General features: G+C 36.3%; 1 protein-coding gene across 2 annotated transcripts in view; it reads left to right on the top strand.

The window, feature by feature from the left end:
- Positions 1 to 23614, top strand: part of CENPI (centromere protein I) — a 44333-nt gene that overhangs the window by 5620 nt on the left and 15099 nt on the right. For both annotated transcript variants that reach the window (XM_059051033.2, XM_059051034.2), the window contains exons 4-14: positions 1242 to 1360; positions 1647 to 1754; positions 12537 to 12585; positions 12848 to 12894; positions 16756 to 16845; positions 17189 to 17311; positions 17547 to 17714; positions 17864 to 17984; positions 19120 to 19211; positions 21064 to 21181; positions 21265 to 21329. In XM_059051033.2, coding sequence (XP_058907016.1) covers positions 1242 to 1360; positions 1647 to 1754; positions 12537 to 12585; positions 12848 to 12894; positions 16756 to 16845; positions 17189 to 17311; positions 17547 to 17714; positions 17864 to 17984; positions 19120 to 19211; positions 21064 to 21181; positions 21265 to 21329 — 1100 coding nt within the window. The remainder of the gene's footprint in view (positions 1 to 1241; positions 1361 to 1646; positions 1755 to 12536; positions 12586 to 12847; positions 12895 to 16755; positions 16846 to 17188; positions 17312 to 17546; positions 17715 to 17863; positions 17985 to 19119; positions 19212 to 21063; positions 21182 to 21264; positions 21330 to 23614) is intronic.

The raw sequence follows: 23614 nt of genomic DNA, 5'->3' as shown, positions 1-23614 counted from the left end.
ATATTTTCTGTCTGTGGTTGGTTGAATCCACAGGTGCAGAACTATGGATATGGAGGGCTGATTATATCATATCATCATGTTGTGCATCTTAAATATATACAATTTTTATTTAAAAAAATAAGAGGTCTACACTAGTAGGAAAAGAAAAGATTTTTAAGATGTTTCTGAGAATGCTACTTGCAGGTGAAGTTAAGAACAGTGTTATCTTGGTGAATGGATGTGATCACCATGCTATAATGCACTTAAGACAGCGTTTAAAGACCTGTATGTTTGTAAGAATGCTACTTGTGGGAGAAGTTGAGAACAGTGTTATACTGAATGGATGTGATTACCACGCTATGATACCTGTAAAACAGTGGTTAAAGGCACATGTATCCAAGATATTGTTGAGGCTTCTACTTGCATGAGAAGTTGAGAACACTTTTTTTTCAGTGAATGGTTGTGATCACCACTGTATAATGCAAATAAAACAATGTTTAAATACAAAAAAAGAAATTGATGATATACATGTATATTTAATTATTGAAACCTTAATAGGCAGAAGTTGACATAGGGTATACACAAAACTACTTGCCAAATCACTTATATTAGCAGATGGGAGGATAGCATAGAAGCCAAGAGAGTATGATGGAAAGATTGGACCAATATAGAATGATATTACTACCAGCTAATAGTATAGTTGTTTCATTCTGCTATCCTTCCCACTTTTTTGGTGGGGGATGGAGACTAGAAATGTATCTATTCATTCTTAAATATAGCAGCTCATGCAAGATATCTTAGAGTAGCTTTAAATAGATCAGAATCTATTATGCCATTTTAAAAAGTCCTTGAAATTTTCCTAGGAGTAAAAGACTTTTTTTGAGGTGTAATTCATGTACCATAAAATTCACCCTTTTGAAGCATACAATTCAGGGTTTAAAAAAAAATTTTAGCATATTCCTAGAGTTGTGCAACCATCACCACTATCTAATTTCCAAACATTTTCATCATGCCAACAAGAAATCCTATACTCATCCTCCCTTGTTAGATAAAAATATTAGAACCAAAGACTTTGCTTTATAGTTTATATTAAAAGTTAAAGATACATTTTTGTTTCAAACTATGTTTTATAATAATGATGAGATATTGAATATTATTGCCTTCAATGTGAAGTGAAATTTTTTGGACTAAGAGTTAATAATAGTAAGGAAGAAGTCAAGATCCTAAAATGTAGTTTGATTTAGAGTTTGTCTGCTTTCCAGGGAGTGCTGTAAACACTCGGATATTCAAGTGTATGATTCCAGCAACTCTAATATCAGAAGATTCTGTGGTTAAGGCGGTCTCTTGGCTTTGTGTTGGCAAGTGTTCTGGTAGCACCAAGGTAATCTTTTTAAACACTTTGATGATAAGTCCTTCAGAACCACTTAAGGGCTGGCAAGGAAGAGCCACTTATGGAGTAATGGCAGTGGCCTTTTGTGCAAAGCCTGTAGTTTTGGAACAATGTAGATTGATGCAAGGAGTCTGTTCAAACAGAAATTTTTACTGAGAGATAAAATCTGTTATCCTTCTTTGTGCTAGAGGCTTCTAAAACAGCCCTGAGGGGGGAATTAAGCTCTCTCCTCTGCAAGTTATATTTCTCTAAACATAAGCATTTTGTCTCTCAATAGGTACTTTTTTATCGTTGGCTGGTTGCAATGTTTGACTTCATTGATCACAAGGAGCAAATTAACTTGCTCTATGGCTTCTTTTTTGCTTCATTGCAAGATGATGTACTGGTAAGTAAAAATTGGACAGCATCATGCATCGATCAAATGGTACGTGCTTGTATATCGATGCACCATATGTGCTTCAAAGTGTCACACAACTTTCCTTACTTATTTTAAAATATATGAAACACATAGAAAATTATAAAGAGTAACATAACAAACATCTTGACACCTGTCTCTCAGATTAACAAAATTTTTAATGTATTTGCTTTATATCCTTTTTAAGGAAATAATTGTAACAGAATTGAGTTCACATTGGAGTCTCTTTGCTGATCTAGAGCAATGATTGTCATCTTTTCCCTTTTAAACCACTTCAACAGGGTCCTTTGGGTCACTTATTGTACAGTTTCTTTTTTTTAACATCTTTATTGGAGTATAATTGCTTTACAATGGTGTGTTAGTTTCTGCTTTATAACAAAGTGAATCAGTTATACATATACATATGTTCCCATATCTCTTCCCTCTTGCGTCTCCCTCCCTCCCACCCCTCTAGGTGGTCACAAACCACCTAGCTGATCTCCCTGTGCTACGTGGCTGCTTCCCACTAGCTATCTGTTTTACATTTGGTAGTGTATATATGTCCATGCCACTCTCTCACTTTGTCACAGCTTACCCTTCCCCCTCCTCATATCCTCAAGTCCATGCTCTAGTAGGTCTGTGTCTTTATTCCCGTCTTACCGCTAGGTTCTTCATGACCTTTTTTTTTTTCTTAGCTTCCACATATATGTGTTAGCATACAGTATTTGTCTTTCTCTTTCTGACTTACTTCACTCTGTATGACAGACTCTAGGTCCATCCACCTCACTACAAATAACTCAATTTCGTTTATTTTCATGGCTGAGTAATATTCCATTGTATATATGTGTATATATGTGCCACATCTTCTTTATCCATTCATTTGTTGCTGGACACTTAGGTTTCTTCCATGTCCTGGCTATTGTAAATAGAGCTGCAATGAACATTTTGGTACATGACTCTTTTTTTTTTTTAACATCTTTATTTGAGTATAACTGTTTTACAATAGTGTGTTAGTTTCTCCTTTACAACAAAGTGAATCAGTTATACATATACATATGTTCCCATATCTCTTGCCTCTTGGTTTTCTCAGTGTATATGCCCAGTAGTGGGTTTGCTGGGTCGCATGGTAGTTCTATTTGTAGTTTTTTAAGGAACCTCCATACTGTTCTCCATGGTGGCTGTATCAATTTACATTCCCACCAATAGTGCAAGAGTGTTCCCTTTTCTCTACACCCTCTCCAGCATTTATTGTTTCTAGATTTTTTGATCATGGCCATTCTGACTGGTGTGAGATGATATCTCATTGTAGTTTTGATTTGCATTTCTCTAATGATAAATGATGTTGAGCATTCTTTCATGTGTTTGTTGGCAATCTGTATATCTTCTTTGGAGAAATGTCTGTTTAGGTCTTCTGCCCATTTTTGGACTGGGTTGTTTGTTTTATTGTTATTGAGCTGCATGAGCTGCTTGTAAATTTTGGAGATTAATCCTTTGTCAGTTGCTTCATTTGCAAATATTTTCTCCCATTATGAGGGTTGTCTTTTGGTCTTGTTTATGATTTCCAGTTTCTTGATTAACACTGTGAAAACCTCATCAGAATTAATGAGGGGAGGATTACTTTTCATGAGATGCCAATGGACTGATGTTGATTAAATAGCATAATTATTCCCATTGAAAACGTTAATAACTCTAAGAAATGAATCTGTTGTCCACATGGAAGACTTTCAGGGACCATCAGTAGTTCACAGACCATGTGAACCATTCATCTAACCGAATTCCTCTTGCTTCTGGAAAGGGAATTCATTCATTGATTTCATTTTTTAGAAATTGGCTGTGTTCATTGCATTGATCGAGGCAATGTAGAAGATTCAAAGTTTAGCAGAGAGTTTCCATATTCCAGGGGTTTATAATCCAGTTGGGGGACTAAGGAAAGCAGATAAAGTTAAATAACAGCATATAAGTTAAATTATCAAAGACAGTATATGTTAACATGAGGATAATAATTGATGTGATATTTCCAGGAAGGAAAGAACACTGTAAACCAGAGTGATTAGAAAAAGCATCATAAAGTATGTAGGCATTGAGCTAGGCCGTGAAGGTTGAGTAGGATTTGAGATTTGATGTTTGATATGACAGGAATATTTCAAGCAAAGTTGTGAACTGTGTAAATTGTTTTTCAGGAGATCTTAAATAGATCAGACTGACTTAATTACAATTGGTGTCAGGCAGTGCTGGGTGGTAAGGCCAGAGAAGTTGCGTGAGGAAAAATTGTAGAGGCCTTTAAATGTGATGGTAAGGAATTTGAAGTTTATCCTATATCCAGTGGGGAAATCACTGGAAAACTTGGGGCAGAACATGTTGAAAGCAACACTGTAGGAAGTTGTATCTAGTAGTGCCAAACATTATGAATTATGATGGAGGCTAGAGTCAGGAAGACTAGTTAGGAGACTAACATGATGATGACATCCTAAACTTGCAGTTCTCAGATATGCTCTGTGGACCCCTTGAGGATCCCTGAGAACCTTTCAGGAGGTCTCAGTAGTTCAAGTTATCTGTATAGCAATATCAAGATGTTATTAGCTATTTTCACTGTGTTGACATTTGCACTGATGGTGCATAAAACTGCTGGCACCCTAGCACAAATCAGGGCAGTGGGGCCAGACTGTACTAGTGGTCATTGTGTTCTTCCCTGCAGTAAAAAAACAAAAATGCTAGTTTCACTTAATAATGTCCCAAATGAAGCAGTAAAAATTACTTCATTAATTATATTAAACTTCAACCTGTGAGACACATCTTTAATATTATGGTTTTTTTCTGTTTTTGTTTTTTTTGTGGTACGCGGGCCTCTCACTGTTGTGGCCTCCCCCGTTGCGGAGCACAGGCTCCGGACACGCAGGCTCAGTGGCCATGGCTCACGGGCCCAGCCGCTCTACAGCATGTGGGATCTTCCCGGACCGGGGCACGAACCCGTGTCCCCCGCATCGGCAGGGGGACTCTCAACCCCTGTGCCACCAGGGAAGCCCCCTAATATTATGTTTGATGAAATGGGAAGTACAAATAAATCCCTTCTGCATACTAAAGTACAACAGTTGTCCTGAGGATGAGCACTTGTGTGATTGAGTTATGAGCTAAACCACCTGCTTTTTTCACAGAATACCATTTTTACTTCAAAGAGTTACTGACATATAAACCGTGGTTATTCAGACTTGGGTATTTGGCAGATGTTTTCTTGAAAATGAACAAAGTGAGCTGGTCATTTCAAAGAAAACAACTGGCACTATTTTTTGCCAGTGATAAAATTTGAGCTTTTAAGCGAAAATTACAAGTTTGGAAAATTTGTATCTGCTACTGTGAACTTGACAGCTTCCCAATACTTAAAGACTTTCCTGATGAGGATGGTAGCAATATTAATGAATGAGATTTTCAGATATTGTATATTGAAATGTGTCAATATTTGGAAGCTTGGTATAACTAATTTCCAAATTATCAAGTATAATATTATGAAATTATGCATGGGTAAAAGAGCCATCCAAAGTTCAAGATATATCATTGAATTTGAATGGAACAGAGTACAAAGAGGGTTCATTGATAAGATTTCAGATTCCACATTGCAGCTGTTCCCTAAGAGACTATCACTTACCAAGTTTTAGTGAAGTATCAAAGACTAATATCCACAATTTTCTGAAAAGGTTATTAAAATATTACTTTCTTCTCCAACTATATATCTGTGTGAGGCTGGCTTTTCTTCATGTACTTCAATCAGAACAACATATTGTAACAGATTTAGTGCAGAAGCAGAGAATCCAGCTGTATTCTATTAAGTCAGAAACATTAAAGAAATTTGTAGAAATGTAAAACTGTGTCACCCTAAGTCATTTTTTTGGGAAAATATAGTTAGTTTTCATAAAATATTTCATTTATTGTTAGCATGTGATGGGCTTATTTTTTAAATGAGTTAGTAAACATTTTTAAATTTCTGAGTTTTAGTTTCTAATATGGTAAATATCAACAGATATAAACCACATAAACAGAAGCTCTTTGGGGTCCTCTAATTTTTAAGAATATAAAGAGTCCCAAGACCAAAAAGTTTGAGAATCACTATCCTAGACTAAGGGGAATGAAAAATTGAAAGGATGAATTTTAGGGGAAATTGTAAAGGAAGAATTGACTTGGTACCTATATTGGATTAAGGGAAGGGTCAAGAGATAAAGATCCAAGGTTTTAAGGCAGCATGACTCAGACTGATGGTACCTTTGACCATAAAAGGAAATTTGTGAAAAGGAGGTAGTTTTGGAAGGAATATATGTTTGGCTTTAGATGTACAAAGTTTGAGGCTACATCCTTTAGAAATTCACTCAATGAATATTAACCACATAATATGAAAAGCATTGAACTAGTATTGGAAATACAAATATGAGTAAGAATAAGTTAACTGTAAGCCTCATATAATTAACTTATATGAGGCTTATATGCCAGGTACTATAATACTTTATATACACAGTATTTCATCATCTCTAAGATGCCATTAGTGTTAAGATGCATCATTATCTTATGAACCATTACCGTAGAATGCTGCCATTAAAACTATCACATGATATGGATTTTAGGATTAGTTCTGTTTTCAGAGATGTTAAAATGTAGAGAAAGAAATGTTAGACTATGTAAAGTATTTTTCCCCAGTTCTGAGGGTCTGAAAGTTCTTTTCTTACATCAATATTCTAAAAAAATTTATTGAGCACCTACTATTTTCTATACTTGTGCTACCAGTATAGTAGCCACTAACTTCATTTGACTAAGTGAGCACTGGGAATGTGGCTAAGCCAAACTGAAATGTGCTATAAGTGTAAAACACACACCAGATAAGAAGTGGTTTTAACTCACATGAAACTCTTGCCAGCCTTATGTGGTGTACACTATTATCCCCATTTTAGAGTTGAGGAAGCTGAGGCACAGAGAAGTCAAATAATTACCCAGAGTCATGTGACTAGAGCCAGGATTTATGGAAAATGATATTCCCATTTTAGAGATGAGACAACTGAGGCTTGGAAAAGTTATGTAACTTTGCTAAGGTAAGCTATCTAGTAAGAGGCTGAGCCTTGAAAATCTTTAAATGTAGTAGGAGAGAAGATAAGTACAGTATAATAAATCCTGTGATAGTATCCACAGAGTTCTATGTGAGTATACAGGAGAGGTATCAAAATTAGACTGGGGATCAGGGTTAAAGTCATAGGAATTTGTTTTCAACAGGAAGAGACATGGGTGTTGATGTCAATAAATTTGTGGGTTAGTAAGGGACGTGATTGAGGGAATTCCTGCCCAGTGGTTTTAGTGATTTTTTTTTCCTCAAAGTTTCATTTAAGTAGGAGGCAAGGTCTTCTGCTGAGAATGAGGATGGGAAGATAGAATATTGTTTGAGGAGAGAGTATACATTTTGAAATAGCTTTTGGTGGAAATAGAAATAGGAGGTTAGAGACACAGGTCTGAAGGCCCAGATGAGTTTAGGGAGCACGAATTTGTGATAGGTAATTTCTCCAGGGTGGGACAAGGAGGCAAGAGAGTGACTGCCTATGGGTCAGGAAGTCTAGAGAGAAAAGGGAGAAGGTGCAGACAAAACAGGGCAGATTGGGAGCACACGCAGCTGAGGTTCAGGATGCCTTGGTGACATTCAGGAAATGTATTGGGGTTAAAAACTGGAATGATAGAAATTGTAGCATTGGAGTTTAAGATTTCAGGAGGGGATGATTCAATGTGATGACAAGATTCAGAGTGACAGTGAGGTGAATTGTTGAATTAGGGTGAGAGAATGAAGGTTATTGGAATTGAAATTTTCTCTATCCTTATGGATTTATTGTTATTGTTGCTGCCCATTTATCAATTAGAGTGAGGTGTGTTGAAAATCTCCCACTATGAAGGCAGATTTGTTAGTTTTCCCTTAAAGTTCCGTCAAATTTTACTTTATATATTTTGAGTCTATTATTAGGTATATGCATAATTATAGTTTTCATGGTGTCCTGCTGAATCAAACCTTTATCATGGAGTTGCCCTTTGTTAGAAATGTTTTTGTTTTAGTCATTTCGTTTGATATTGACATTGGCTAGTATATTGCTTGGTATATTACCATCTTGGTTTTTTGAAAAATCTTCTTTTGCCCTCATGTCTTAGATGCCTCTTTTATTTATTTATTTTTTAAAAAACAATTTATTTTCTTTTTTTCTTTTTATAGTTTTGACTGCATCAGGTCTTAGTTGCGGCACGTGGGATCTTTCGTTGTGGCACGGGCTCTTCGTTGTGGTGCGCGGGCTTCTCTCTAGTTGTGGCGTGGGCTCCAGGGTGCGTGGGCTCTGTAGTTGTGGCACACAGGGTCCAGAGCACATGGGCTCTGTAGTTTGCGGCACGCGGGCAGGCTCTCTCTTTGAGGCTCACAGTGCGGGCTTTGTTGCCCCATGGCATGTGGGATCTTAGCTCCCCAACCAGGGATCGAACCTGTGTCCCCTGCATTGGAGAGCAGATTCTTTACCACTGGACCACCAGGGAAATCCCTTAGATGCCTCTTTTCAATAGCATATAACTAGATTTTATTTTAAAATCCTGTCTGATGATTTTTCACTTTTACCTGGAAAATTAGTTTATTTACTTTTGTAGTGATTGTTGATATAGTAGAAATGAATTGAAATATCAATATCTTATTTTGAGCTTTCTAAATGATCTGCTTTTTTTCTGATTCTTTCCCTCATCCCTCTTATTTTGGATTGATTGTGGTTTTCCCCCATTCTTGGTTGGAAATTACACATTCTGTGTGTGTTGTTTTAGCTGTTATTGTACCCATTTTAACATGCATATATAGTGTAAAATGTAAAACAGTGTCATCCTTCTTACTGTTTTTCTTTTGTTTGGAAAATGTAGTTATTTTTCATAAAATATGTCATCTAGCATATAATGGGTTTATTATTTTTAATGAATTAATAACTTTATAATGTTCTCAGTTTAAATTGTTAATGTTTTTTTCTTAAAGTCTAAAGGTAACTAATATCTTTACCTTCATCTTGAATGATACAAGGACCTTAGAATGCTTTAACTCTGATCATACCCCTCCCAGATTATATGCTATTATCTGGTTTTAGTTCTGGCTCTTTCTTCTCCGTCCTCCTCCACATACACATACAGTAGACATTATTATTTTCTTCACAGTTGGTGTTTGTTTAGATTTGCCCACATATTTGCCAATATCTTTGCTCATCATTTGTTTTTTCATCTCAGACGTTCAGTCGAGCTCATTTTCTAGAATATTCTTTCAGTAGAATCTTTGATGGTAAACTCTGTCTTTGCCTAAAAATGTCTTTACTATGCCCTTGCTCTTGAAAATTGGTTCTGCTGTGTGTAGAACTCTAGGGTGACAGTGAAATTCTCTCAGGACATTGACAATATTGCACTGGCACCTCCTTTCCATTGTTGTCAAATCAGTCTAATTGTAGTATGTCATTTCTTTTCTCGCTGGATACTTTCTTAAAACAGCTTTGTTGAGATGTAACTCACATACCATACAGTCCACTCAAAGTAAAATCCATTGGTTTTTAGTATGTTCACAGATATGTGCAACCATGAACAGAGTCAGTTTTAGAACATTTTCATCACCTCAAAAATCTCATACCCCTTGGGAAACCAAAAAAATTTGTGTGACTTGCTTTATTGTGACATTCTTTCACTTTATTAAAAAAAACTCATACCTTTTAGCTATCACCCCCATCTTCCTGTTTAGAGGTTCTTAAGCAACTCTTAATCTATTTTGTGTCTTTAGAGATTTGCCTATTCTGGACATTTCACATAAATGGAATCATACAATATGGGGTCTTTTTTTCTTTTTCTTTTCTTTTTTTTTTTGGCTGCCCTGCGCAGCATGCAGGATCCTAGTTCCCCAACCAGAGATCAAACCCAGGCCCCCTGCAGTGGAAGCACAGTCTTAACCACTGGACCACCAGGGAAGTCCCTAATATGGAGTCTTTTTTTACTGGCTTCTTTTACTTACCATAATGCTTTCAAGATTCAGCCATGTTGTCAGCATGTATTAGTACTTCATTCTTTTAACCTGTTATCTTTTTTCTGTAATGTAAAATTTACCAGTTCAACTATTTTAAGTATAAATTTTTAAGTGTTATTAATTTTTAAGTGTTATTAATTTTAAGTGTTATTGTTATTAATTGCATTCATAATGTTGTGCAACCATCACTGCTATCTATTTTCAAAACTTTTGTATTACCATAAACAGAAACTCTCTAACCAGTAAGCAATAACTCCCCATTCCTCCTCCACCCAGCCCCTGGGAACCTCTAATCTACTTTCTGTCGATGAATTTGCCTATTCTAGGTGCCTCATATAAGTGGAATCATCCAGTATTTGTCCTTTTGTGTCTGGCTTCTTTCACTTAGCATGTCTTCAAAGTTCATCCATGTTATAGCATGTGTCAGAACTTCATTTTTATGGCTGAATAGTATTCCATTGTATGTTTATACCACATTTTGTTTATCCATTATCTGTTGATGAACCCTTGGGTTGTTTCTACCTTTTGGCTAACATGAATAATGCTGCAGTAAACGTTGGCATGCAAGTGCCTATACAAGTCCCTGCTTAGAATTCTTTTGGATACATACTTAGGAGTTCTTCCAGGCAGGGACTGAGCGTCTTATAACCCAGGTATTTAGTATTGTAAACTTCATAAGAGCAGACCATTTTGTCTGTTTTATCCACTGCTTAATAAGTACTTGTTTCATGAGTGAATGAATGAATAGGAACTATTCATAAATGTTTGTCAAATAATTGCAATATACTTGAGTAGTTTTCATGATGCTGACTAGAGAGTTTCTTGCTCAGCATGGCAGTGGGGAAGGGGGCCTGCTTTTTTCTTTTTCTTTTCTTTTTTTCTATCTTTTAAAAAATACTTATTGGAGTATACATACACAAAATTACTTATAAGTGATCAGCTCAATTAATTTTTATAAACCAAACATATTTGTATAAATATCACCCAGATCAAGAAATAGGGATCCTAACTTTTAAAAGCATTAAAAGTCACAACTTGGTAGGCGCCTGACTCTGTAGTGACTGAGATGTGGTGGTTAACTATTTGCCAGAAAAGCAATTGTAAAGTCTTAGATGCACATGAATTTTTCCTTTCTAGATGTGATTAAAGGAGAATGTCAGATAGAATGCTGGGGCCTAGGGTGGCACTTGTTTCATACCCAACATGATAAACAGTATCGCTAATGGTTCATATCCTAGGGATATGAGGCAGTGAGTTTTTTTGTTTTTTGCTTTTTGTTATTTTTAACTGAAAGTTACTATATTTTGTGTACAATGTGGCAGACTTGGTCATAACATGTATTCTTCCTTTAAAAACAAGAAGATCCTATATATAAATCCACGCTTATTACAAGTATGTTCAGTCTTTATCAACCCATTTTTAAGTAAAGGAGTGGGAATATGGAATGCTGTACTTCAAAGTTTAGAATCAAGACTACTAAAATATGAGTTTGTTTAAAGAAAATCTTTGCTTTTGTTGCCTTCTCTAGTCCTATTTAATAATTTACTTTTTCAGTTTCCTAACATCTAAAGCAGGTATTGGCAAATTTTTTCTTAAAGGGCCAGGTAGTAAATATTTAGGTTTGAGTGCCATACTGTCTCTGCCACAAGTACTCACTCTGCTGGTGTAGTGCAAAAGCAGCTACAGACAATAAGTACATAAATGAATGACTGCATTCCAATAAAACTTTATTCACAATAACCAGCAGTGGACTGGATTTGACCCACAGGTTGTTGTTTACCCATCCCTGCAATAGAGTATTATTTCCTTATCTGATGAACAGATATTCTTAATTTAACGAACTCTAATTTATTGGGTGTTTTTATGTTTATTTTATGGTTATCCTGTGTTTTTTTTTTTTTTTTTTTAAATGAAAGAAAAACACTGCCACCCTCTGGTCCTGAAGATATTCTACTCTAGTTTTCTTCTAGAACAGGTATCAGCAAACTTTTCCTGTAAAGGGCCAGATAGTGAATATCTTAGGCTTTGCAGGCCATTCAGTCTGTGTCACAACTGCTCAGCTCTGCTGTTGTAGCAAGAAAGCAGCCATGGCCAATACATAAATGAGTGACTGCGGCTGTGTTCCAGTAAAGCTTGATTTGCAAAAATAGGTGGACTGTAATTTGCTGACCCCTGATCTAGAATAAAACCTCAACAAATGGGCGCTCAAAATGAAGTGGTATAAGGGAACCAAGGAATCATTCAGTAGTTTAAGAAATTTATTATGTTATATTTGCCAAACTGAGGGCTAAATGATTAATTAAGTTCTCGTATATCCACTCACTGGAATATTAAGATCATTGAAAATGATCATTTTGAAGACCAAGTAACATGGGAAAATACTTTTAAGTGGGAAATCAGGATAAAAATTTTAAGTTTGTATCTTAATAAATATGGACCTACTAGAAGGAATACATGAATTTTTGTTATGTAGAAGAATCTTTTTCTCGTTTTCAAATTGCATTGTTGTTGTATTCCAAAAATAACTTTAAAAATGGCATAAAGGGATGCCAATTAAAACTATTGTTTTTTTTAATCACTACTATGTAGTATGAAAAAGAGAAGCTTTGTAAAACTATTGTTCAATGAAGTCCCGGAGCCTTTTTTCTTAGTATAAGATTGACATTTGAGGAAAATGCATTGTTGCTCTGTTCAAGATATATTATCATTTTTTAATTTTATTTTTTATATTTTGACAGTGCCCTTATGTCTGCCATTTGTTGTATTTACTTACCAAAAAAGAGAATGGTGAGTATTTTCATTCCAGTTGTATTACATCACTGTAGAATTAGCATTTGTATCGGCCTTTATAAAGTTAACTGTTAGCATTAGTTCTATGACAGGGTTTTGTGGGAATTCTTTTTAGTACCTTTATCTAAGAGCATCTGCTTAACGGCTTAACTGAACAGGGTAATTATATTCTTGATGTGTTGTAAGGAGAAGCTACCTGAACAAGGTTTCTTTTTATTCTGAACCACAGACTAGTACTTCTTTTCTTTACCTTTTCTAGTCAAACCATTTCGTGTGAGAAAACTGCTTGATCTTCAGGCCAAAATGGTGAGTACTGGAAAGACCTAAGACTGGCCAGTGTACTTTGTGCTAGGTACCAAGCTAGGCTTTGGGGATGTAAAATCGAATGTGTCATTACCTTCAAGGAACTTAATTACCTCGGGAGCTCAGTCAACAAAATAAAAAATCAGAATCAGACTGAGGTCAAGGAGGAGTGGTGATGGTGAGTAGAATTTAACTAGGCCAAGAAAGAAGAGAAGGGCACTCTTGGCAGAGGGAACAGCATGAGCAAAGCCAGGTCGATACCAAATAGCACAAACGGTTTACGGAATTGGGTTGGTATGGCTGGAAAATAAGTGTTAGGGAGTAGTCAAAAATGACTACTTTATTTTATTAAAGTGACTAGCTTATTTATTCTGTGGCTGTGATCTAGGAAAGCATTCTTTTCTGGATACTTAAACTTCATTATATTCCTTGACTATTATCTCTTGTCCTTACAGCTCTCTTGCATTGTTATTTCCACTATACCTGCCAGGTAACAGAAGTCTGTGAAGCTTTGGGTGTAAAACAATAGGAAGTTGTAGTGCCTATGCCTAACTGTTGAAGCCTGCATAACCTATGTAGAGGCATTCAAATTTCATGAAAAACACAAACACATGTGCACACGTGTACTTCTCCATTGTGAGGTTTCCTGTTGGTACAATTCAATGATTGTTGTTGTTTTATAGCTTCCTATTTTGGCTCTCTGGGTGCGGTCTCTTCTCGTAGCTCTCTGAGGATAGTAATGATAATATTTTTGTCCAAATTTAATTTTATTTCACATTCATAGAAATTATTAAAAAGACGTACATTTTTGCATGTTAACAGCAAAACATTTCAATGGAATAAGAAAATCTTACCATAAATAGGATCTTGTTGATTTGTATTAACTGAGACAAGTATATGTTCAAGTTAAAAAAATGACTCAGTACAGTGTCTAAAAATTTTTAACCCAGACATTAAATATATGGCTTCATTATTAATACTCTATATAATACATTACTAAGTTACCCCATTATCAATGCCTATTTATAAAGATGCATTCATAAAATTGTTTTGATAAGCTGGATTTTGGTGACTTTGATCACATCCAACAATACCAAGCCTAGAAGACATAGCCATGCTCACATGTGACTGAACATGTAAAATGGTAACAGGCATAATCAGCCCATGTAAGCAAATGTATTGGGTATGTGAATTTTTGATAACTATAGAGGCATGTGTCCCCTCTATACCCATTCGTGCCCCATAACTTCCCATCATGATGGACACAAAACAGAGAAATTGTCTTTCTGGTGGCAAGCATGAATGGTGGGAAGTGGAGCAGGCATGTTGTTATCTTATATGCACCAGGCCCTTTGAGAGCAGTCTTTGGAAAAGGAAGGGGGAGTTAGGTGTTGTGTTCAAGGTTGGTAAGGGTGGTTTCTGGGATTCTCCCTCTACCAGGCATGAACCTGTGTGATTTGGGCTGATTTTTTTTTCTGTTCCCAGCTTTGTCTCTGTTTCTTCAGAGTTCCTTTCTTGTTTGTTTGGTCTTTCATGGTAGAGGCTTTTCTCAAATACCTGGTAAACCGTGTTTGCCCATATTTAATAATAAAGCACTAAAATAGTCATTGGAAACTTGTGTACGTGAGCAGGACTTGTTCATTGTAGGATCTTGATGTTTCATTGGGGAATTCCCCAGATGATGGTGTCACTTTTCTTAAGAAATTCTCCTGGGGACTTCCCTGGTGGTGCAGTGGTTAAGAATTCTCCTGCCAATGCATGAGACACGGGTTCGAGCCCTGGTCTGGGAAGATCCCACATGCCACGGAGCAGCTAAGCCCATGTGCCACAACTAGTGAGCCCACGTTCCTAGAGCCTGCGCACTAAAACAAAGAGTAGCCCCCAATCGCCTCAACTAGAGAAAGCCCACGTGCAGCAACGAAGACCAAATGCAGCCAAAAAATTAAAAAAAAAAAAAATCTCCTGTTTCCTGACTAAGGGTTGTATTAATCAGGCTTCTCCAGAGAAACAGAACCACTAGGATGTGTGTATATATAGAGAAATATTTTTATAAGGGATTGGCTCACATAATTATTGAGGCTCATAAGTCCAACATCTGCAGGGTGGGCCTGCAGGCTGGAGATCCAGGAGAGCTGATGTTCCAGTTTGAGTTCATCAGCAGTCGGCAGTCTGGTGGAGAATACTCTCTTGCTTGGGAGAGCTGGTCTTTTTCTGATTGAATGAGGCCCACCCACATTATGGTGGGTAGTCTGCTTTACTCAAGAGTCCACCCATTTAAATGTTAATCTCATCAGAAACACCCAGAACATTTGATTTGGGCACCCCATGGCCCAGCAAAGTTGACATGTAAAATTACTTGTCACAGGGCTATAAACCTGGCTACTAGCACTCTGGGACTTAAGCAGTAGAAAAGATTGGGAAAAGGTTCTGGTACACTCCCTCAGTTCTGCAAACTGTATGAGTCCAGCTTTTATCTTCAGTGAGTAAAACTGTGATGTTTGCCAGTGTAATGAAGGAATTTGGGGTTCTAACTGCTTCTTATGTAGGCTTTCAACCAGTCCTTCTGTTTTTCAGCCCTCTTGCACCTCCACTTTTCAAAGATATCTGATCCCTCAAATTCCTGAGCCTTTCTGGGAGTTCTCAAGCATGAATCTGCTGCTGTTGAGGCTTTTTCTGTTGCTGCCTTAGCTTTCGTTTTCTCCATTCTGCTAAGTTGGTTATTGTTTGTCCATCTTCATTTGAGGTTCCAAAATCTTGTTGAGACCTCACATGTGCTATTGTCTGCCTTCTTGTTCTCTTTGAACTTGTGCTTTATGCCTTTTTCCATTCCTTTACTTTTTAGTGGGGCTTTATGAGGACCCAGAATTAAACATGTATGTTCAGTATGCCATGTTTAACCGGAAGTCTCTCTCTCTCTTTCTTTTAAGCAAGTGTTAACTTTTTAACAATAAAGATAGGTTTAGTTAACTAGACAATAAGTTCTAAAGGTCTCTCCACTCCTAAGTATTTGCTCTTTCAAAAACATTCCATCTCAAAGCAGACACTCTGATACTAATTGATAATGAGTACAGAGATCAGAAGATATTTTAGCATAGATAGCCTGGGTCATTTTGGTTTTGTTATCATAAATTTAATTTCAGGAAGCTATTATAAAATAGGAATACTGTATTTCTAATCCCCATTTTCTGCCTTCCTTATTTTGTATAGTATTTGATTCAACAAAATAGTAATATAATAAAACAGTTTGGTTTCTTCCTTGGAATTTGAGTGGTATGCTTCCGCTGGATAGCCAGATATATCAAACACAGATACCCAGCAGTAAGGACTTCTGTCATAAAATTAATGTTTTTGTAAAGACCTTTTTCAGTTATATCAAGCTGTTTGACTTCTGCATACCACTTGTTAGATATCCTAGTGAATTTTCCAAGAATCATGATGCTAAGGTATTAATATTTCCTTTGCTCTGTTTTCTTGGCTTCCCTTTTTGTCCTTCCACCTTCCTGTCTAAATCGAGAATGAGTAAACTTTGAGTCCTGAGTATTATACCAGTGAGAGTAAGCCATGCTAGCAGATATGACTGGTAAGCCTAAGGCACTGGCAGAGAAGGAGAGACAAAATATAAGGAAGAAGTAAAATATGGAAAAAGGTCATAAAAGAGAAGATGACAAGTTGGTGAGGGTTGCTTTATGATAGTTGATTTAAATGTTTGAGTTTCTATTCCTTGATTTTCTATAGCATCTTCCTATAGCTATATCACATAATAAAATTAGGGTCTGAATATATGTTTAATCATTTTATTTTATTGTTACATTTTTTTCTTACTGGCCACAGAATTGAAAATTGAAAACTCTTATTTTATTTCAGGGAATGCAGCCTCATCTCCAGGCTTTGTTGTCACTATATAAATTCTTTGTTCCTACTTTGATTTCTGTATCTTTGCCTATGAGGAAGAAGGTAAGGGATTAACGAGCAGTAAGTCATATTGAGATAGGAATATGTTGTTTTGAGTAAGTTAATTTATAGATTTGGACTAAAATGTTTATAGCATACTGTTTTAAGATCTAATATTGTGGCACTGTTTCTGAGATTTTTAGGGATTAGCACTTCGTTTTGATTCCTTTCAATGTATTCCATCCAATGTAATAGATTCCTGATTAGAAAAAAAAACTTAAATGGATTTGCATGGGTGTAAAATATTTCATAATTAATATACTTTCAATTAATGAAGAGTTTTAGGTTTTATGCTGTTCCGACTTATGGATACCTCCTCTCGTGTACTTTACATTCAAATTTATAGATCTATTTTAAGAATTCAGAGAATCTGTGGAAGACAGCTCTACTTGCTGTGAGGCAAAGGAATCAGGGACTTCCTCCAGAACCTCTAATATTGATGTTAGCTAATGTCCATCCTGTAAAAAGAGTAAGTATCTAAAACCCCAAGTGACTTGCACAGTCTTCTTTTATTAAATTCAAACAATAACCGTTCAGATGTTGGAAGAGATTATAGATATTTAAGTACATTTTAATTACCCAGTATTCTATGCAAACTATATTCAGACTCCATTCATTAAACCACCTTAACAAGTGCTTTTACATTTATAGTTTGTAATCTGCTTAGTCCATTGATAGATTGTTTTATTATCTTTCTTTTATAGAAATGGAATTCTCACTCGGTTATACCAGTGCTAAATTCCCGTAACTACAGTAGAGAAAGTGGGGAAAAGGGGATGAATCTTTCTGATTATTTCAGTAGCAATGGATCATTTCCACTGGAACAGCTTAAAAGCTTCCCTCAACTCTTACAGAACATCCATTGCTTAGAGGTATGTGACTGGACCATGTGCTTATTTGCATTTTCCATTTGATCTTCATGGCCTTTATTTTTGTTATATATTTCCTATCTGATGACTTCCTTGTTGCTCTGATCTCCTTTTTATATACTTACAGTTGACCGATTGTTCTGTCTTTGCAGCTGCCTTCTCAGATGGGTGCAGTGCTGAACAACTCTCTGCTACTACACTATATTAACTGTGTCAGAGATGAGTCAGTCTTACTGAGGCTCTATCACTGGTTGAGTCAAACATTACAAGAAGGTAAAAATTGATACTTAGACGTGTTAGATGAATGAAGAAGGAATAAGTTGGTTTACAAATGGGTTTCTTTTAAAAGGGTGCCAACTTCTAGACAGGAGGAGCCTTCATATGCTGTAATTATTTTTCCGGTAATTGTGTATTCAGAGCCTGAATGCTGCTGTTGTTGTAATTTTAAGGGGTAGTAAGAAAGGAGGTGTATTGTTAAGGAAACACTGCTGGATGACCACCAAAACTCACTGGGTGGCTCCACTTTGATGACTGTCACAGTCCAAGGCCTCTTCATCTTTGTATATTCAGAAACTTGCTGTTAAGCCCCCAGAACCATCAGATTAATGCTAACCAAACTCAGAGACTGTTGTGTAAGCCAGAATGTCAACTTTTTATTTCATAATAGAAGTAATTCTTTCTGGTGACCAAAATTTTCATGTTTGCCGACTAGAATAGCTCGTCTCTGCTATCAATATATATGGGGGCCACATTAGTCATCAGTAAGTTTCTTAATTATAGAACTGAAGGAAAAGGCAGTGAGGGAGTTTTTCATCCAGGCCATAGTAAAGCCTGATCATTTCGTTCCTCCAAGGAGGTCGATTTCTCTAAACATAGTATTGAGTTCACCAGAATATTTATTTCCTGGGTAAGTAAATCCCAACTCTTCAAGTGTTTAAGGTCAGTTTTAGTCGGTTCCAGGATAACTCTCCTTTTCCTACTCAGTCTTTCTTTACATAGGATGTGATACAGTTTGTTAGATTTCCACTAACTAAAGTTCTGCCACCCTTAGATTACCCCCATCTCACCCTAATTGAAGTTTAGGCATTCTCAAACTTTTAATTCATACACTTATAGTCTTTTGGATTACTGTGTGGCATAAAGCTAATCACATTCATTATATGTGACATTTACTAGTTTACTTTTTCACTGTAAGCTTTCCCCCTGTATTACCAAGTTCTTGAGAAACATCACACTATCACTTCCACATATATATTATAGTCTCCAGTGAGAGTTGACTAGGATGTATGAGACAGATAGCTTGTTTATATTTGTCATTTATTTGTCACTTTAGAGTTGTGGTGGTTATGTTTTGTGTAGTTTTTACTGTTATGCAACCGGAGCCTTATGTTTAATATTTTTGTTCCAGAATGTATTTGGTACAAGGTGAATAATTATGAACATGGAAAAGAATTTACCAACTTCCTGGACACTATCCTCAAGGCAGAATGCTTCTTACAAGTAAGATTCTGCTTGTTTCCTACACACTTTACCACTTCACCACTTTTTAAAAACAATATTTATTTATTGGGCTGCACTGGGTCTTAGTTGCGGCATGCGGGATCTTTAGTTGTGGCATGCGAGCTCTTAGTTGAGGCATGTAGGATCTAGTTCCCTGACAAACTAGATCGAACCCAGGGATCAAACCCAGGGATCGAACCCAGGCCCCCTGCATTGGGAGCGTGGAGTCTTAGCCACTGGACTACCAGGGAAGTCCTACCACTTCTTAATTTATTTAGATATCCATTAAAAACCTTTTCTTTAGTGCTTGACATCTTTTGTAAACAATATTTATTCAATTCAAAATTCATTATAAATGGAGCCAAGTTGCACTGTCGTTTATCTTTGTACTGTTGGATTTGAAGAAAGAATTTGTTAAATTATGCAAATAAGAAAGATCTAGGGAATTCCCTAGCTGTCCAGTGGTTAGGACTCCAGTGCTCTCACTGCCGAGGGCCTGGGTTCAATCCCTGGTCAGGGAGCTAAAATCCCGTGAGCCTCCCACCCCCCCAAAAAAGAGAGAAAGGTCTATAATTTAAGAGAACAAACTGAAGATGTAATTGAATGCATGAAATTAATTGAATTAGCCAGTAAGATAAATCTCATAGGGTCACTACTTGTGTCATTATAATCAACAAACATTTTTTGATTGTCAGATATGTTCCAGCCAATTAATTATTTGGCCTGGGTAACCCTGAGTTGTACTTTTAAGCTGCCACTCAGGTATCAACACCATCAAGAAGCCTTTACTCAGTCTGGGTTAGATGTTTGTTCTACGTGCTTCCTTAGCTCTCTGTGTTTACCTGTATCATGGTACTTTCAGCATCTGTTTTTCCACACATTATGAGCTCTGGACAGGTGGGAACCATGTCTAACTTTTCTTCATGTATGGGTGTTCAACTTGGTACCTGATACAAAAGAGATTCTCAATAAATGTTTGTTGAATAAATCTTAAGGGTTTGGTGTGAAACCATTGAATTAGAAGTTGGGTGTGGATAACGGTGGTGAGGGTGAAAGGATGAATTTAGGTTGATTTTTTAGATTTCCTGCTTGGGAGGATGATGATGGGAATATAAGAAAAGCAGGCTAGGAATGAAAGATATATTTTATTTGAAAGATGCCTGTGGGATATTTAAGAGGTCCAGTAGGCAGATAATGAGTCTATAGCTCAGCAATGAGATTTGGGCCAGAGATGCAGAAATTTAGGACTCCTCATGATATAGGTGGTGGTTTTAGCTATGTTATAGATGTGATTGTCCAGAGAATTCATGTCATGAAAAGAAGGTCCAGAATAGAGTCTTGGTGCACGCCACTATTTAAGGCTCAGGACAACAAAGTTAAAAGGGAAAACCCCGGATCTTCACTCTGGTAAAAACAGAGGCAGCCTAGACATTCAGGCCTCTCCAGATGGTGCTGCCCAGAGTTTGGGTTTGGTCTATGGCCCCTAATGAAATTCCAGCCTTATTATACAACATTGTATACACTCTATTGACTGTCATGTACTCCAAAATAATACAATTTCATTTATCTTTAAAAATATTCCATAAACTTGACTTCTTACCTTCTTTCCAATTGGTAAAGTTTTATGGTGTTTGAAAACTATGTTGATAAAGATGGTAATGTATCCAAATATTAATCATCTGATCCTTTTCATGAGAAAGTCTGGCACCTAATCCAAGGCTTTTAATTATATTTGTGACAAAAAAATTAGTCTAAGGGAAAAACAACTATAGCACAAAGTAAACTGGTTGTTTCAAGAGTAATTACTACTGAAGAGTTCCATGCAAGGTTTTACTATCAACTTGTGTTACAGGAGGGGTTTTATTCCTGTGAAGCATTCCTGTATAAGAGCCTTCCTCTCTGGGATGGCCTCTGTTGTCGATCACAGTTCCTTCAACTTGTGAGCTGGATTCCTTTTAGTAGCTTCTCTGGTATGTATCACGAAAATTTGGAGTCACTTAATTCAATGTAATGTTAATTAAAAGGATTGAATACCTTTTTTTATTATTTTTAGAGGTGAAACCACTTCTTTTTGACCATCTATCACGGCTCTTCTTTACATCAACTATTTATTTCAAGGTAAAAAAATTGTCTTGCTTAGATTCAATAGGAAATATTAATCTGTGGCTGGTGGTACACAGTTTCAAACCCACACTATAGCAGTGTTTTGTAACAGGAGTTGCTTGGACTTGGACTTGAGGTGCTGCATCATTCAAATCAAAGTTAATGTGTAGAATCTTCTGTTTTTAAGGTTTTTTTACATGTAATTTTCCTGAACTGTAACAGATGACAAAGTGAATGAACAGGTGGCAAATGAGTATTAATAAAAACAAACTGGGAAATAACTTAAGCATACTTAATTTGATTGTTGTGGTTGATAATTTTGTAGATACACATTCATTTCTCAAATATGTATTGAGCACCCACTATATGTTATAATATAGTCATTTTCTGCTAATAAAATTGTTCTAATCTTATATAATAAAATTAAAAGTTGTTACTATTTTGCAGTGTGCTCCAAAAAAAACCCACTGTGGCTTCCAGGACTAAGTTTGAGAGCCACTTTCTTATAGAATGGTTATTCCTTTTCTAAAAGAGTGACAATATAAGTAATGTTTCTTTTATAACTTTTTTTCACCTTAAATCACTTACTGTTCGCCACATTTACAGGAAAAATGTATTGTCCTGGTTAGTGTTTTTCATAATCAAGTGGTACTTTATAATTACCTATCACATTAACTTGGATTCAAGGTTTATTTATATTATTTGTAACTTTCTACCTTACCATGTCATGTCATTCACATGACAATACACACTGCTTCTCCCAGATAACACATTTTCAGAGACTTCATTTTGCAACTTTCTGTGATTCTCTTCTGATCTTCTAATTCAGTTATTCTTTATTTCTTCTCTTATTCCACCAGTCTGGAGTGCTATTTATCTGTAAATATTAGGTTAAGCCATATGAATAGGTTTAACCTAATAGGTCAAAGATGTTTGACAATTGGCAGTTTCATATGTTCCAGCCTAATAAGTATATATACATTTAAACACACATGCATATATTTATATTTGAGAGTGGGGGGTGGGGAGAGGAAGAGAAACAGATAGTAGACCAAAGACAGAAATCAGGGGAATGCTCACTGTTTAATTCTCACTGAAAAGGAGGTTTCTATGAAGGAACCTTTTCAAGAGGTATGAAAAGAGCCAGGAGAACAGTAGTGCCAAAGAAACAGAGAGAATACAGGCTATCAAGAAGGAGTGAAGGGATAATGTTGCTACATGTCCCAAGAGGGTCCAGAAAGATATGGACCAAAAAAAAGTTTCTTTTGGAATTGATAATACAGAGGTCTTGGCTACCTTTGTGAGCAGGTTCAGTGGAGTGTGGGGGTAAAGACCAAATTGTGGAGGTTGAGGAGTTGATGAGAAATGAAGACAAAACAATGAGTATTGACTGTTTCCAAAAGTCTGGCTAAAAAGAAGAGGTAGAGAGAGAGAGAGAGCTGTAGTGGGACTTTGAATCAAGGGAAGGTTGTAATTTTCTTTGTCCCCAGAGTGAGAAAAACCTACACATGTTTATAGATAGGATGCAAGGAGCCAGATGAGAAGAGGGAGAGGTTGAAGATGGGGGAAAGATGAGGGATAATTGACAGTGCAGGGTTTCAGAAAAAGCATGAAGGTATTGGTTTAAGACTAGGTAAAGGGATTTGCTTAAATGGGTGGTAAGAGGTTGGGAGGTACTGCTTATTCTGTAAGATTGGGGATGAGGACGTAGAGATAGGTGGACATATAGATATATTTGTACAGTTTGAAAAAAGAGCAAGAAATTGGAATACTTGTGCCTAAAATGTTAAATTTCTCAAAATAGGAAGTGCATTGTAGAGGACAGAATTGAGTAGGGGGCTTCAAGACAGTGTTATGTGCTTAGCCATTAAAAATAATGGGAGAGAGAGACAGCTAATTGAAGAGAAATATAGTAAAAGGATTATTGAGCTTCATTAAGGGCCCAGATGAAGTTGGAGACCATAATTTAAGAGTGTAGAGCTGTGCTTCTCAACCATTTTTGTTTTAAGCTCATGCCCCTTTCTCATAAACATAAGAATCTCATGCCTTCCTTTAATGTGGAGGCTGGATGGGGTAGAGTAGGTGAGTGGAGATTTTCTGAATATGTCATAGTAATATTGAATATTTCAAGTGTTAAATTGACACTAAAATAGAAGATTGTTTTAGGTTATTCCAAGGTTGATTTCAACTTGAACATATTTATAACCTGAATGTGAGGTGTCAATTTCTAAAAAAAAAATATTTTTTAATTAATTTTTTTATTTATCTATTTTTGGCTGTGTTGGGTCTTTGTTGCCGCA

The sequence above is a fragment of the Kogia breviceps genome, chromosome X (assembly GCF_026419965.1).
Source record: "Kogia breviceps isolate mKogBre1 chromosome X, mKogBre1 haplotype 1, whole genome shotgun sequence".
NCBI lineage: Eukaryota > Metazoa > Chordata > Mammalia > Artiodactyla > Physeteridae > Kogia > Kogia breviceps.
The sequence above is the reverse complement of the archived record's forward strand: the minus strand, read 5'-3'. Positions and strand labels throughout refer to the sequence as shown.